The sequence below is a fragment of the Aptenodytes forsteri genome, unplaced genomic scaffold (genome assembly GCF_000699145.1).
Source record: "Aptenodytes forsteri isolate BGI_AS27 unplaced genomic scaffold, ASM69914v1 Scaffold61, whole genome shotgun sequence".
Taxonomy (NCBI): Eukaryota; Metazoa; Chordata; class Aves; order Sphenisciformes; family Spheniscidae; genus Aptenodytes; species Aptenodytes forsteri.
In genome coordinates, this window is record NW_008794443.1 from 1,480,790 (window position 1) to 1,497,096 (window position 16,307).

The window sequence follows — 16,307 nt, forward strand, 5'->3', positions numbered from 1 at the left end:
TGGGGAACAACCACAGTGGCTGTTCCCTTCTCTTCCTTTGTTTTGGGGTGATGAGCAGCAGGCGAGTCCGACTCTGTCGTTACTGGAGAACGCCAAGCGATCAAAGTTGACGTTTTTTTTTCCCCCTTTGATAAGTCCTGCTGCGCAAACCACAGAAAAGGAAGAGGATGTGCGTGACCCTGTCGCACTTCTCCAAAATGTTGTTGTGAGGTTGTGGCCCGGTTGTCTGGGCTTTTGGGCTTTGTCCTAGTAAAGCATGAGGGGTCTGAGCGCAGCTTGAGTTGGGGAACGCGCATCAGTACATGGTTTCATTTTTAATAGAGGTTAATATCAATCTCTGTTAAGCAGCTTTTGGTCACAGGAGAAGTCAGAATGCATTTCTCTGTATTGAATCAGACATATTCGGTCTCAAAGGTCTTCAGAGATTTTTAAAAAGTGAAGTGCAGTCAGTCTTACCCAAAAGTCCACGACAGGAACTTAATCTTTCACTGCAGGAACAGCAAAAAGGCCAGATTTGTGCTTTGAAGTTCACTCATCTCCCATTTTCACTGAGTTTCTAGCTTCAGAAAAAAAATGTTTCTGTTCCTTCCATCAAAAACTTCCTTCAAGTTGGGAAGGGCACAACTTCCCGATGCTCTGGGTCAACTTTTAAACAATTCCTGACAAAGCCAGCACCTATAAATACACATATCCCACCGTCTCTGACTCAGCCGTAACTGAACCGTAGGATTGCTGCCTGCCTACACGGTGATACACCAGATTTATTGCTATTATTAGCTGATGTGCGGCACAGAAGTGGAAGCTGTAGGGAGGTTAAGCTCTCTAGAAGCTTTCTGGCCGATTCCTGTAACTTTTCCCTCTGCTACCCCATCCGCAGGTGCCTTGAGAAGCAATGGCCACAGCGGCTCTTCTGAACTTAGCACCGTCGCACTGCTACTTCCCTTCAAGCACAGCAGCTGCTTTCTCGTGGACAAACGCCGTCGACATGCACGTCACCAGGCCAAAATCTGCCAAGGGACGCACAAGGCCAAGCTTCAATTACTCTCAGAGCGTGGAAGCCTGTCCTTGCCGGGTGCCATCTTCCCCGCCACCAGCACCTCCTCACGAATTAGTGAACAGCCGGAGAGCATCGTTCACGAAACCGGCGTTCCCATCCGGCCAGGTGTCTCCTGAGGAAATCCCAGAGCTCCTGCAGCAAGTGCCTTTGAGGACCTCCTCTTCCCTGAACAAGTACAGGGTGCTCCCCTCCATCGGCTGGAAAGGCGTAGGGAGCGGCGCTGTGGAAGCGGTGGCTGAACAGACTGACAGGCTGAAAGTGAGTGAGGGGCAGGAGGACGCTCCGAAAGCCAAAACTCTTTCTGGAGAACAAGGATCTGCCAGTGAATTGTCAGAAAGCGATGTCCCCGGTGAAGAGAGCTCACACGTGCAATGTCCTCCTGGAAAGCTGGGGAGGAAAATGAGGCAAGAGAGCCCTTCGACGTTGACTTTAGGTTTGGAAGAGCCGCCAAAGGAAGAGTCGCACTTGCTGCTCGCTGTTCGATCTCCCTCTGGTCAGAGATTTGAACATCGTTTCAAGCCCACCGACAGTCTCCAGATGGTCCTTGCCGTGGCAGAACAGAAAATGGTGGCCAAGTACAAACGCTGCAGCGTTGAAACGATGGAGGTGCCCCGAAGGAGTTTCTCTGACCTTACGAGGTCCCTCCACGAATGTGGGATTCTCCACAAGTCCGTGCTGTGCATCCGACAGAAAGAGGAGCACGACGCAGATCTTTAGGCGCACAGAGACGCCGCCACGCCACTCTGGGTCGTTCTGCTGAGTGGGATGCATTTCTTCTTCTAAAAAACTGGAATTCTGATGTTTCCTGGGCCGCCTACTTCATCTTGCCGTCTTCCAAAAACTCCCCTTGAAGCAGACTTGTGTATATGTGTTGAGAGAGTATTTCAGGTGTATATACCTGCTACATAAATAGCATCTCTTTTCACATGTGCCATCACAAATTGCTTCCTGAGCGCCACCAACCTTTGGCCTTTTTGGTTTTCTGAAATTGCCGATGTTCTTCTTTGAAGACTGAAGTTTCCGAGACCTTTCCTGTATTTCAGGAAGGTACCTGATCAGGAAGATCCCAGAGTGGATCCAGATGCAGAGGCACCTAGCTGGGAAGGTAGAAACCCGAGACCTCTCCCCTTCTCCTTTCCTGTATTTCAGGAAGGAACCGCTTCCCAGAGTGGATCCAGATGCAGAGGCACCTAGCTGGGAAGGTAGAAACGGAACTGGTTTACTCTGGAGGACCATCTTCAGTAGGTTATCTTCATCCTGAACATCATCTTCTCGAGAGCAACTGAAAAGGAGATCAAACCCGAAAACCATCTGGAAATAACAGTAATAACACGTTAATGGATTATTGCGAAGTATTAAATTGCAAGACCGATGGTAATGTACCTGTGAGAGCTCAGCTCTTTCTGGGTAACCTCAGTGCAGCTTTTAAGAGCGCGACTACGTCGTCTTTTTCAGAACAAACAGTTATTTTTTTGGCTGTATCGGTGAGCAGCGGGATTTTCTACTTAGTTTTCCTTCTCTCATTCAACTCGTGTGATCCGTAGGTAAGAATAGATGGAGAGTTAAGATGGGATGTTACAAAATACTTCCGTTTAACCCCTTTACACTGAAATGAGTTAGTCCAAGAAAGCAAGTGCTGCTTTGAGAGTTTGTAAATAAAAATATATTGGTTGGATTTGACTGAGGAATGGGCTCGGGCAGTAGACCGTATTTTACTAAACCATCATTAAAAAAGGCCGGTAGGGTAACTTGGCAGGTTTTAGATAAATACAACGTGCTTGTGCTAAAAAAAAATCTTCTAGGTTTCTGATGGAAATTCTTACGGTTCAAAGGCGATAATTCAATCTGCTAAAAAAATGGACCACTTGCCACACGGATGAGCTAGTTTTACTATTTTGAGGTAAACCCAACTTTTTCTGAACCTCGGTGTAACTGCCAAACCAACACGGAACAGCAGTAGTAGTAGAAATCTGATGCCGGTGTTGACCAAGAGCGTAGCAACTCGTTCTAAAGCAAGCGTTCCGGGTCCAGCGGCTTTACGGAGACGGTACCTGATGAAATAGTGTTACCTACTACTGCGGGCGATGGTAATTGCACAGTAGCAATCCCGGTGCCTTCAGGGAGACCGAAACACGCGGTGGGTGCTTTTAATCAAACCTCAGCGGGGAGCAGAGTATTTCACTTAAGGGTTCAGGCACAGGAACCATTTTCTGTGTTTCATTCAGCATTAAGCGGTTCATTCCCTTCTGATTTTGTGTATGCTACGTTACTTCTACATTTCAGAGTGTTTTCATACTGTGTTTTCATACAATCAATAAAACCTTTTAGGCTGAAACTTGAACTTCAAATGATTTCTGTGAACTGGAGGCTTAGCCATTGCATCTCCTCTTAAACGCGAAATGCCATTAATTTGATGGCAAATACCTCGGGGACTGCCCAAATCAGACTTTGGACGGTCAGCTGCCATCCACGCCATCTTGCACGTACCTTCCTGGAGTTTGTATCTTCGTCCTGTATTAAATACAAGATCGCAGCGAAGAAGGAAGCCCTTCGGATCAGTGGCTGCCCGCTGCCAACAACCAGAGACACGGTGACCACCACGCAGCTTTGAGAGCGTACAGGGGCCGATGCCTTAACCGAGAACAGAAGAGTAAGAGCAGCCTGGACCACAGCGGTCAGCACTTCTCAGGCTGGAGGAAATTCCTCCCGACTATCTCCACCTAAGATAAAGCTGAATGAGTCTGGCCCTCTAACAAACTCACCCGTGCTACAGCACCTCCAAAGACGGGCATTTCAATTATTTCCTTTTCTAAAAACCACAGTCAAGTCAAGACAGTCAAGTCTTGATCTAGGCAAGCGCAGTGCCAGGAAAACACCTCTTTTCTCCCCTAGTTCTCCTTCTCTTCCCTTCAAAAGTCTTCTGGGGATGCAGGGGAGGTCTTAGCAGCAACTCTGCCAAGTCTGGCCCAAGAAGCACTAGGTGGGGGGGGGAAGAACAGTATTTTATCTGACCTTATTTACGGTGTGGTATCATTTAACAAGCTGTCCTTGGGGGCGGCTTTTAAGAATTTCAGCTTTAAATCAGGTGAAGTTCAGTCTTGTCACAGGACGCTTTCAGAAGGTCATAAATAGAAAACTCATCAGGAGTCCTGGCTGGGAACGTCCCTACCTAAGGCTTTTAAACAACAACGTATTCAAGCAAGAAATTAGCGGAGGCATCGTTCAGTAGGTGTTCTTTATTCCAATTAAAAGTACATTAGAAACAGCACACAGGACCAGCAGCAGCTTTCGTGACAATTCAACCCAATACTCTGCTGTCACAAGGTCATTCAGCTGTACTATTAAAGTAGGTGATTGAAACAAGTCTTCCACTCGACACGCAAGCACTCACTCACCTGCCACTTTAAATAGGTTTCCAACAGAATAAAAATAGATACACCCCAGAATACAAAAAGTTTAATTTTAACATTGTTTTTTTTTTTTTCACTAAAGCCTTTATACAAATTGATAAAAGGGTGCACAATTTCCTAAAATTTTAGGTACATTTTAAATGAGCCTTTTTTTACTTGGTAAAAGGATCCATGTTCCTGTCTTTGAACAGAATATGATGGCCAAAATTGCAAAGAAGATTCCTAGTTAAATTTACAATTTATACATTTGTTTTGAAGTGATTCCTGCACCGAGTAGCAGGCCCATGGCTGCTCACGCATGTCCCCTTTTCCCCAAAAAGAGCTGTGCACCCTAAGTTCTAGATCAGGAGCCTCCTTCTCCTGGAAACCGGGCTGGGGGAACAACCCACAGGCTTTCAGCTGCGCGCACGAGAATGGTCCCAACCGAACTAAAAGCCCGAGCACGGACGCTGCAAATCATTCCTTCTCCGGCAAGGATCACCCTGGGGCGAGGGACCGATGACCTGTTTTGCACTACGAGCACAATGAAAGTGGAGCGCTTCCCATCTGCAATTTGCCTGAGCAATTTAACTCAAAACTCTGGTACTGAAACATACTGTAACAGCTAAATTTGGTGTTCTAAAGGTTATTATTTTTTTTTTTTCTTTTGGTCAAGACAAGCTATCATGATTTGTTTTTCTTTTATTCCTATTACTGATCGGTGAAGCCCAGCAGTTCTGCACGTTATTCACGCGGAGCTTCAACAGCAGCATCTTAGAACTGGCACCACCTGCCTAAAGGTGACCGACCCCCACTCCAACAGTCATTAGCATTTTAGGGAGGCGAATTTATTCAGAAAATTAATTAGTACAGTTCCCTTCATACTGCCCCTCCCACCCCCTCCCACCCACCCCCACCTCGGCGAGGGTAAAAGCAAACGCGCCGCTTTACGGGCAGTGGCCATTCTAACAAGTCGAGGACAAATGAAAATACCGCCCAGCAAAAGCAACACGGCACCTGTGTTTGCGAGTATGAGCTACTGGAGACATCCTTCGGACAATTTACGTAAGGAAAAGCAGGGCAAATCCATCAGGAAGCCAGAAATGAGTTTTAAAGAGCTCAGGGGAGCGCCAGAGAGAATGACATCCTATTTTGTACAAGTTGAGTTTTTAGCCAAAAACCAGCTGCCTTGTTTGGGGATCGTGGTTTTTTTTTTTTCTTTTTTTTCTTTACTTTTTTCCATTATATATTTGGCTGTTGAATTTTAACTGATCAGGTTACTGCTGAACTTTATTCCAATTGAAGGCAATAAAGCTTTTTTTTTTTAAATTTGTTTTAGATAATTACATATTGCCCATTTTTTGGCAAGTGTATTTCTTAGAATTCGAAAGATCTTCCCGTTTTAAGGCTAAACTAAGAAATGTTAAAAGCTTCTGTAAACATTTCCTCTTCCTCCCCATAGTTGCACAATTTGAAGTCCAACTGCAATTTTTAAAATGAGGTAATTTTTGTGTACTCATATCTTAAAGAGTCCTTTTCGGGACTAGCTGAGAGGCGTGCCAATCTGAACGCTGATCCAATTATAGTGGGAGAACTTCCACAGCAGGGTACACACCAGTTCCAGCAGCTGTACTTCAGTTAGTTATCTTCTCAATTTCGTCCAAGTCGTCAGTATCCAACTTGTTTATCTTTTTGTCTGGGAAAGATGAGAAATAAGTCAGATTTCGTAACACAGAGCAGAGAAGGGAAAGCTGCTTTCTTTAGCTGGGCTTGAGGAATTCAGGCTTATCCATGAAATGTTCAGTCAGGTTTTAAAACTACAACATAAAACTTTTTTGTTTTATCAAAGGCCCACCCGGGTACCCGAATGTTACCATCTGGAACATCCATTTTAAGGACTATCCGGGTAGCCAGCAAACAGACAACTCGACGTATTTCTGCTCCTATCATATGCAGCAGTTCACAATCCTAAGTGACATTACACAAAAGGCAGCTGATGAGCTCTTCTGCGGTCAGTCTAAGGCTCGACAAATATCCATTAGATCTGCTCAGTACGCAGCTAGTCAAAACTCTGCAGAAATAACATCTGATTTTAGACAAAGTCTGAGGGTACGTACTGAAATGTTCCTGGATTCTGTTGAGAATATTCATGCTGTGCTTGCTGTCCACCATGTTAATAGCCAGTCCTCGCTTGCCAAAGCGACCTGTACGTCCAATCCGGTGCAGATAAGTCTCATTATCTGGATTGCCATCCTTATCCACAGGAAGGTCGAAATTGATAACAACAGAGACCTGCTCTACATCGATCCCTGATAAAAAGAAAGCACCGGATTACACAACTACATTTAAACCATTTTATAGCAGGAACAGCCTCCTCTGCGTGCCGTTTGGTCACCATATCCGGGTTACCCAACAGCTTTCAGAGGCTGCCTCCACATGGAGTGAGGAGTTAAAAGACAGTCTCGAGCTCTGAAATGGATCTTTTCCACAATATCCTTACGGGGCACTTTGAAACAAAAACCATCTAGCTGTTGCACCAGAGAATCCCACTGGAACGGCTAACAGAAAAACAGTTGGAGCTGCTCAGCTTCATCCAGCACTTACATATTTTGGAAACTCCTCCCTCCTCTCCGAAACTGTAAAGGCCTCTTGTTTTTTCCAAGTACTATGTTGTCTTAACTGTTCTAAGATGTCAAATTGCAACACAAATTCCTACCGGAGTTCAGTACTTTTCAGATATCCGTATTTTGGAACATGTTTATTTTAAACACTGAGGTAAGCCAGGCTTGGCGCCAGAAGCAGAAAATTCTCCCAGGGTGGACTTTTTCATCCCAAGCTGCAGGAAGCCTACAAGGAATCCTGTGTTTGCCCACAGGCATCTTTATATGCACAGACACGGTCAGCAGCCCAAAAAGTCCAGGAATTACTTTAAGGACCCTAATCTCTCCAGACTGGAACACCTGAGGATATGAATTCTTTCTGCAAGCTGGCCAGCAGCACGTTATCTTAGGACCTGCTGCTTCTGCCCCTCCCTGGCCCAGCTCTGCCATGCCCTACCTCTGGCACAGACGTTTGTGGTCACCAGCACCTTTTCTTTGCCCTCGCGGAAACGCTCTATCACCGCGGCTCTCTGTTCCACCATCATTTCCCCACTGAGCAATGCCACCTGATGGCCCTCCTTCGAGAGCTCCGCCGCCAGCCAGCCGGCCGTCTTCCGAGTCTGAAACACAAAGCGAGGCCCGTCTTGGGGAGGAAGTTTTAATGCTGTAAAGCAGGAACAAACCTCTCTGGGGTCGACTGGAAGCTCCGCGGCTGCTCAGTTTTTGTATCTCAAAAGGAAACAGCTCCTAAGTGCTGTGCCCACCCCCCTCCCCATGACAAACTGTGCTCCCAGCTCTCGTATCAGAAATAGGAAAATGTGCATCTGCCACCACAGGAACCCTTGTTTAAGAAAAGTACGCGTTCTCTTTGTGCTCTGCTCCTCAGCTTTCACTCTATGAGGGATTACATATGTACGCTAAGAACTCACAAGCAGTGTCAAGTAAACAAAACTACTCAGCTTGGAAAATGTCAGGGTTTGAGCTGAATGTAGTTGTGAAATCCAATAGAGGCTCTACGCAGTCTTGAATTAAACGGTTTCCAATTACGTTGATTTTTCAAGCTCTGATTACGTCTGATATTATTACGGCTCGAAACAGCATAAAAGCAGACTGCTGCAGCAGACTCCAAATACGGGTTTTATCTTGTCTGAGCTAGCTTTACGTGGCTGTTCTGGTGCTGTCAGCACTGTTTTTTTCCTACGAGTTACGGTGGCTTCCAGAAAAAAAGAAGTCTCAGTATGATTCACAGAGAGACCCCGGAGGTGTATCACCAGTTACCTGAGGGAAATGGAGTCCCAGGAAAAGCTATGTATCGGCCGCAGAACTACAAGGCTTCCCCATCCCTCATTCTGCCCTATTTTTATCCATTTTCCAGCCTCAGGGGTTTGGGTTTTTTCAGTGGTTCTGAGTAATACTTTGTTTTGGAGAACTGTGCATTAGTCTGATCTTTGCTTCAGAGGACTTCAAGAATAAAAATGACCTGGATGGACAAACCCAGAGAAATAAACCAGCTAGTGCTATCGTGGCTCTCAAGATTTCACTCAAAGAGGGAGCCAGAAAAGCCAAAGAAAAGGGCAATTCACGTTCTCAGTTTCTTTCTGAAAAGCATGCCTGGCCAGGTTTGTAGCAATAGCAGACACTAACGGGGTCGTTGGGACTAACGTTCCCCGAAAGGACTCACATGGCAGAAGATCATGGCCTGGGCAATGGTGATAGCGCCGTAGATATTACAGAGAGCCTGGAACTTCTCATCTCTGTTATTGCACAGAACGTAATACTGCTTAATAGTGTCCAGCGTCTCCTCCTCTCGCTTCAGTTTGATAATGTTTGGGTCAGGAACAACTTTTTGAGCAAACTTCCACACAGAATCCTCAAAAGTGGCTGAAAACAGAAGCATCTGGCAGTCCCTGGGGAGCATTCTGCAAGAGAGAGCAAAATGGGCAGGGTTCCCACGCAACGCTGTCGCCCCCCTGATATCCTGATGGGATTAATGCTACGGGCAAAGCAGAACAATAACCTCAGAACCAGTTATTTCAGTGGCTGGAAAGACTAATGCTAATCTTACCAACACCTGATCGTTCCCTCATGGACCAGTGGCATCCAGACTTGCATTCTTAAAAATGAATAAACCCTGCTCCAGGGACAGGCTTTTTATTCTGTAAGAAAATGAAACTGCTTGTCATCCCCTGACATTCTGCCTCTATTAACCATCTGGATTAGAGCTAAATATATCATTTTAATCTTGTTGCTTTATCGGTGAAGACACCGGTCAAGAATCTAGCCCTGCTGTCCCTACGTTACAATATAGCTATAATCGAAAGAAACAAAAATCACCTCGGGCAACGTACGCCGAGTACCTTACCTCTGAATGCGGATGCTCTGGTCCTGATGGCCCTGGGTTGCTATCATCACGTCAGCCTCATCCAAGACGAACACTTTGATTTTCTTGGGATCTATGAATTTCAGCTTGGAACACCAGTCCAGCACAGTGCCGGGTGTGCCGATTACAATCTGCTCAGAGATCTTCTGACCTCTCTCCACTGCCGAGACAGAAAGGAAGGCCTTCGTAAGATGGCTGCGCAGACAGTGACATGCCCTGCCCCTCTCTGAACTAGCCTATTTCACCATCTGACTGCTCTATTGTTCGTTTACTGTACTGCACCCGAGGAACATAATTTACAGTCTGTTGGTAGCGTTTCACCTTACTCACATTTATTGCCTCGGACAGCATATGCAAGTTTCAGCTCCGGATAAAACTTTCCCATCTGTTCAATCACTTTTCCTGTTTGAAGTGCCAGCTCGTATGTTGGGGAAAGGCACAAACACTGGAGGGACAGAAGGATAACGCGTTTGAGATGACCAACGTCCTGGGCAACAGTATCACACCTGCTTTTTAAAATCCTTATTATTGAAGTTTTCCCGAGGACGGCCATGCGAGCAGCTGAAGAGTTTCTGAAAGCCATCAGTTCTACATCCTGAAACTGGGGGAATGAGCTGATATGATACAGTCACCTAGCCACTGGCTTTCTGGGTTTAATTCTGCTCCTCAGAACTGAGAGTGCAGGTACTCTGCTGGGGGACACATATGGACAGTAGTGACGAGGAACCTAACACCTACAGTTAGACTAAGAGATAAGAACAGCATTTTTTAAGGAAAGAACTCTAGCCTTGGTAAAACCACTCAACTATCTCATAAGGAAATTTGGTTTAAAAAGCCATTTTCTGGGCATTGTCTGCTCTATTGTCACAGGTATCTTCTCTTCCATCCCAAATTCCACTTACTTAACCCCCTTCAGCCCGCAATATTTCTCCGATTTAATTTCTTGCAGAATGATATCCCCCTGATTTAACTCCTCACAGAGAAATGGCATGCCGAGCGATGCGAAGGAGGGACTGAAAGGAACAAGTTGTTAGTAAAATCCACGTCTTTTGCATTAAAGGCATTTTGATAGATCCCCGAATCACCAGCCCCTGCTAAGCAGTTTACATAAACGGCATCACAGAGATGGGTTCATCGAATTTCCTACGATGATTCATACGGATTTCCTATCGAAAGTCTCAATAGAAGCCCAACCTCTTCACTAGGTGGCACTGCACCACCACGAAACCCCCCGAAACAGCCACATCCCAGAAACTTTACCTGTGGATACTTGTTCCCAGGTTCAACACGACTGAGCATGGCCAGGACGAAGGCAGCCGTCTTACCAGTACCGGACTGAGATTGTGCGATCAAGTTCTGTGGGCTGCGGAACATACAGCAGACGTGAGCTCAACCAGACGAACCACCCGGATGACGTATTCATGGGGTTGAATGATAAAGAAAACGCAGCGAGTGGCATTTTAATACCTTTTAGATTCACCACTGCTCTGGACTGATGCCCAGCTTGACCAGCTACGCTCCACAGGGCAGAAGTTAGTTTCTGCCCTCTACCAATGCTGTCAGCACAAGTGACCTCTTGATTATGGAGATTTGGAAGGAAAACTGCGATTATCTGTCGGTACTTTTCCATTTCGCACATCTCCCCCTAGTGTCTTAACACTTCACACATTACAGCTCAGGGGCGCGGAGAGGAAAACCAGCCACACAGGCAACACAGCATCTCAACTACTCCCACCCTCCCAGGATTTCTGGAGCTACATTCCATAGCAGCCTTATTATTTCTCCCCTACGCTGACCAGGAAAATCGGATTGACCTTGGCCGAACACCGCGGCACTGCGTGTTCAGTACCAGCCCTAGGAAAAGGACAAATCCAGGGCTGCTGTCACATAGTTCGTGCCCACAGAAACACCGTGGCATGGGAAGCCTTTCACCACAGCCCGGACAGCTTCCCCATCACCATCCCTCCCATCCAAAGTTCAGTAATAGTACACTAAACCTCTCAAATCCTTCCTATACTGGAAGGGAGTAGAAAGTATGTGTACATACGGTTCAGCAAGCATCATGGGCAGGGCATTCTCTTGTATCTTAGATGGTCTGTTGAAGCCCATGGCATAGACTCCTTGCAGGAGCTGTGGTTTCCTGAAAACAGAGGAGTTTTTATACCGTGATCTATTAAAGTACATTTCGTTTTCATTTGTGTACAAAAAGGTGAGAAAAAACCTTGCAACCGGACCTAGAGCTGCCCTTTCTGTGTACCCGCTATAATCGCACCGGTGAAGTGACTATGATCAGTGCTTGGAAGCTACAACAAGTGACAGCAGAGAGTTTGGAAAGGAAGCTTTGCAAAAACCCCTCCATTTAGTAAGTCAGCCTGCACGCCTGCCTTTCACAGCTACATGGAAAACCTTGTGTCACAGCTCTAAGGCTAGCGCTGGGCTTCTTGTTCTAAAGCAGCTTTTCAGACAATCCCGGGAATCCCAGAGCAGAGAGCACTAATCCTGTCCTTTAGGCCAATCCCTTTTCCTCAGCGATGCCTAATCGCGGCGCCAAAATTATCACCCCTTGAAGCCTCAAAGACAGGACAAAGCGACCTCAGCACATGAGGAACAGAATGAAGTGTAATGTCATGAAATCATTGCAAGGAATTCAGTAAGTCGCGATGGATTCTGTAATATAAACTGACACCTTAACACCAGAGCGATACTGGCTTAGTGCACAAAACTGGTAAATGACTGATAAACGTAGTTCACCGTGACTACACCGAGCGATCCGTGGTTATAACCCAGCACTCAAACCACTCAGTGTCACCACTCAGTGTGGTGAAGGTCAGGACACTGACCTTCACAACTCAGTGTCACCACTCAGTGTGGTGACACTGCTAGTCGTCAAATGCTCATCAATTGCTTTCTCTCAAGGGAGCTTTCTAGTCTCGGCAGACACTTGTGTAGACAAGGAGATCCAAGAACAACCTAAGATTCAGGTTATGGTGCTAGCGAACTCTCAGCCGATGACCTCCAAGTGCTTACTGGAGTGCTGTTAGTGGTGCTCAGAAGTAAGGGCTTTCCCTTCGAAGCAGGTTACAGGTTTCCCGCCCACCATTTCCCGCTGTTAAGAGCTTCCTATTCAGCACAACACGCTTTTTAAAAATCGTGTATTACTTTCAGACGACGGCTGGAACAAAAGCTCTTTGAAAACGTAACCTTGTGCTGCTCAGAAGCAAGGACGTACAAAGCCCAACGCTGCAACAGTTGCCAAGGATACACCAAGCCATAACAAAATGAAGACTCAATTAGTCTGGCTGCCCCCATCATTAACTCACTTGGATTGTTTGGCTATTGAAAGATGTGAATTAGTCTAACAGGCACTACAGGACCTCAGCTTTTTTTGTAGACATTCAACCACTAACATTAACAAAGTGAAACGACATCCTGACATTTCACGGTGAGGTCTCATCGGCTCCGATTTCCCCATGGAGCTTGCAAAAGAGCAACAAAACTGAGATCATCAATATAACCAACAACAATCCCAACAGGACAGCCTCTTTAGCACATTAAAAAAAGATAGAAATCTATCATGCCTTAAATACAGCTATCGTCACTTGAAAGCTCCACTGGTAAAGGTATTCAATAGGAAGGGTCAGAAAATACTAATGCTAGTAGTCTCTCCAGTACATAAATCCAATATCGCTGGCAGAGAAAAGATAAGCTTTTCCCTTTGTATTGTTCACTGCTGCTGCTGGACCTTCACAAATAACCGCCAGAGAGCAGGAACAGAAGATGGTTGTGTGCGTTACTTCTGCCAGTAAAACAAATCTCGTGTTTTCCAAAACACTGCCGTGCTGCTGGAACACCTGCTCCGAGCCTCCCTGCACTTGCTGGAGAACTGGTGGCGAAATAACGATGCCTCCGACACAGAGAAGGTCTCACTCTGCAATTCACATAACCCTGGTGACAGTGGCCGTGGAAGGACGGCCCTCCCTCCTCTCTTCGCCTCATCCAGCTTATCACATGTGAGCTCCACTGTGCGTTTGAAGACCGAAACCCATACATTAAAAATCGGAACAGTGTTGCTAGAGCTGATTATAGAAAGCAATGCTAGCTCCACACCGACCGGGACTTAAAATGAGCTCGTTTCAGATGGAAGCCTTCACAAGGCACCAAGATAAAATAATTCTCCTTGCATTTAAATAATACAGATACGCTAATTTATTAATGACAAATTTGCAGTAACTTGAAACAGAAACCCATGCACTTTTAAGTGATATCTCCTACACGGACAGGAAATCTAACAGGACTCACAGTCGCAGTTCCTCAAAAGACTTCACGGAGTAGAGAGGCGATGTGGGATCCCTCTGCAGCACCTCCACTTGATTTGTTGTGTCAACCAAGTTACTGCGGATTAGCTTGTTCAACAAGGACTGGGCAGCTCTGTCCTCTGTTGAAAAAGGGGGTAGGGAAAAAAAAAAAGTAAAAATAAATCATAGCCTGTTTCAGGTGTCGCTCCCGCTGAAACGCTGCACTACTGAGCCACTTGAAAAGGACAGGATGCATCCAAATACTGAAATTCTTCTGTTACAGAGCAGTGTCATAAAAGAGCCCAAACTTCCTGAGTGAGACATCCATCAGGATATCCCAGAGATCCACATTTAGTATTTAGGAAGGCAAACCAAAGCGAGCGCTGTTTTAAGGGGGACCTTAACAGATGCAGAACCCTGCCTTTTTAGAGTTTTTAGAAGCTTTTTTAGAACTCTGCTAATTTAAGATATTATAGCTTAGCATCTAACTGGAAGGCAGGACAGGGTTAAAAGCCTCTTAAAGCCTTACCATTACCTGACATGGGGGCAGACACCTTTTAGGTGGGTTTTTTTTTTTCTTTTTAAGGGAAGTTTGAGGACAAACGGTACTTTGAAAGATTCCAGGGCTGAAATGCAGCAAGGGCTGACGATAAGCGAGATCAAAACAGAAGGCTAAACTGCTGCACTTTGGGCTTTTGCTAATAAATCTGTCTTCTAAAGCACGTTTCTCTTAAGCCACCTTCTGAAGGATTTAGAGCCGTTACCCACCTCTTAACAGCCATTTCATAAAGGCAACATGTTGGTTGCTACAGCAACTCCAGCTCCAGGTTATCCAACTGCTCCTGTATCCAGTCCTGCCTCTGAGGATACTGCTATCCCCTTATTTCTCTCCACTCTAATCCAGGAGTCTCCCAAGTTATTACAGGACCCAATGGCTTTAAAAGTATTATGGAGGAAGGACATGTCTTACAATTAAGTCCTTGGGGCAGGATACAAGATCATCCATCCTGAGACATAAGGCAGACTTACTTTAAGTATATACAAAATTAATTTCTTTTCAACATTCCTCGCCAAAGCATTTTTCAAGAAGGCACTCACCCTTCTCCTCATCCTCCGTCTTCTCTACGTTGTCATCTGCCTTGACAACAGCACCTAAATTAAAACAGACGGTTTTGGGGCAGTTGTGAGGTCAGGCAGCCCACACCCGCAGAGTTTTAGGTTTCGAATATTGTGGGAAAAGCTACAAAACAGCCCGTTTTCCTGACGAGAACAGCCCTGCGCTCTCAGTGCGCAGAAGAAACCCAGGTTATGGCTTGCTCTGTACGGCCAAATTGAACTTTATCAACCATACCAACAGATTTTGCCCGCACAGCTCCTTGAATACAGCAAAACATGGTTTAAAAAAGTTAGCCCAGCAGAACAAGCACGCGAGCCAGATATTTAGTCTACGCTGCTGTTTAATCTTAGCTTTATGTTTCCCTTTTCTGGAATTTCTTGACTAATCGGGAATTTACTTTGGCAGCAGCGCTCCAAACCCAACGGAAAAACATTACGCCCTTTCTAAGACCATTTGAGCGGCTGTAACTCACCATTGGCATCTGGTTTGGTTTTTTCCTCCTTCAGGTGTAAACTGCTCAACTACAAGTGAGGAAAAACACAAAATCAGAGGTCATTCAAAGGCTACTGTACCTACGTTTTACTACCAGCCAGGAAAACCTGAGCTTTCATCAAGGCTTCCAGATTGGCCGCCGGCTAAAACTACTGCACAGGCCCCAGCAAAAACCCGTGCTCGAAGGCAGACGAGATGAAGTTAGCGAGATGAACTTGATTTCAAGAGTTTTAAGACAAATACAACTTTTTCTAAGCTGTAACGGCGACACGGAGAAGGGGTTTGTTTTCTGTCCCAGCGTCTCCACTCTCTCACATCGCTCTGCTGATGGCAAACGGGAGAAAATTCTACATTGCAGGGCGCAAACTCGAGCCAAGCGCAGTCCTGGCTGACACAAGCTGCCCCGGGACGAGTCCCTCTCGCCGAGGGTTTGTTTTACCCCCAGAAATGTGACAGGGAGAGGAGCCCTGAGGGTCTTCCCGCACGTCCAGGGGCTGAGTTAATGCTCCCCATGCTGAAGTACGGCGCCTGAACGGCTCAGAAAAATAAAAAACCCAACACCTCAAACAAGTTTAGATCTTGTCACAGAAAAATGAGAGAAAAAGGGATCTTTTTGGCCTCTGGATGAAGGCCGCAGGCTCGGTGACCACCTCCGAAGCGGTGCTGCCGACAGGGCTGTGTCTGGACGGAGGGTGAGGGGGAAGGACAGGGGCCTCCCTGCCCTTTTGATACTCAAAAAACGAAGAGGGGGGAAAAAAAAAGAAGACATTAAAAAGAAAGAAAGAAAGAAAGGGGGTTTTTTTGCTCCTAAAGGAAGACCCCAGGCCCAGGGACACCCCGAGGCGGTGCTGCCGGCAGGGCCCCGCCGCGAAGGGGAAGGACAGGGGCCTCCCTGCCCCTTTGATCCGCCAGAAATGAAAACGGGGAGAAAAGGGCTTTCCGGCGCTCGCTGTTTTCTGTGAGGAGGCGGCGCCGGC

At 46.2% G+C, this 16,307-nt stretch overlaps 2 protein-coding genes across 2 annotated transcripts; one reads left to right on the forward strand and one right to left on the reverse strand.

The window, feature by feature from the left end:
• The first annotated feature begins 892 nt into the window (after positions 1-892).
• UBXN10 (UBX domain protein 10) lies at positions 893-2,073 on the forward strand. The gene has a single exon (XM_009289591.2). The coding sequence runs from the start codon at positions 893-895 to the stop codon at positions 1,772-1,774; it is 882 nt and encodes a 293-aa protein (XP_009287866.1). The 3' UTR covers positions 1,775-2,073.
• Positions 2,074-5,659: 3,586 nt separating this feature from the next.
• On the reverse strand, positions 5,660-15,358 carry LOC103907424 (ATP-dependent RNA helicase DDX19A). The gene is made up of 11 exons (XM_009289593.2): positions 15,311-15,358; positions 14,820-14,873; positions 13,726-13,861; positions 11,474-11,566; positions 10,687-10,789; positions 9,757-9,871; positions 9,409-9,586; positions 8,728-8,965; positions 7,504-7,666; positions 6,564-6,755; positions 5,660-6,142 (listed from the first exon to the last, which is right to left on the reverse strand). Exons 4-11 carry the CDS (start codon positions 11,533-11,535, stop codon positions 6,081-6,083), a joined length of 1,113 nt encoding a protein of 370 aa, XP_009287868.1. The 5' UTR covers positions 11,536-11,566; positions 13,726-13,861; positions 14,820-14,873; positions 15,311-15,358; the 3' UTR covers positions 5,660-6,080.
• Positions 15,359-16,307: the final 949 nt, after the last annotated feature.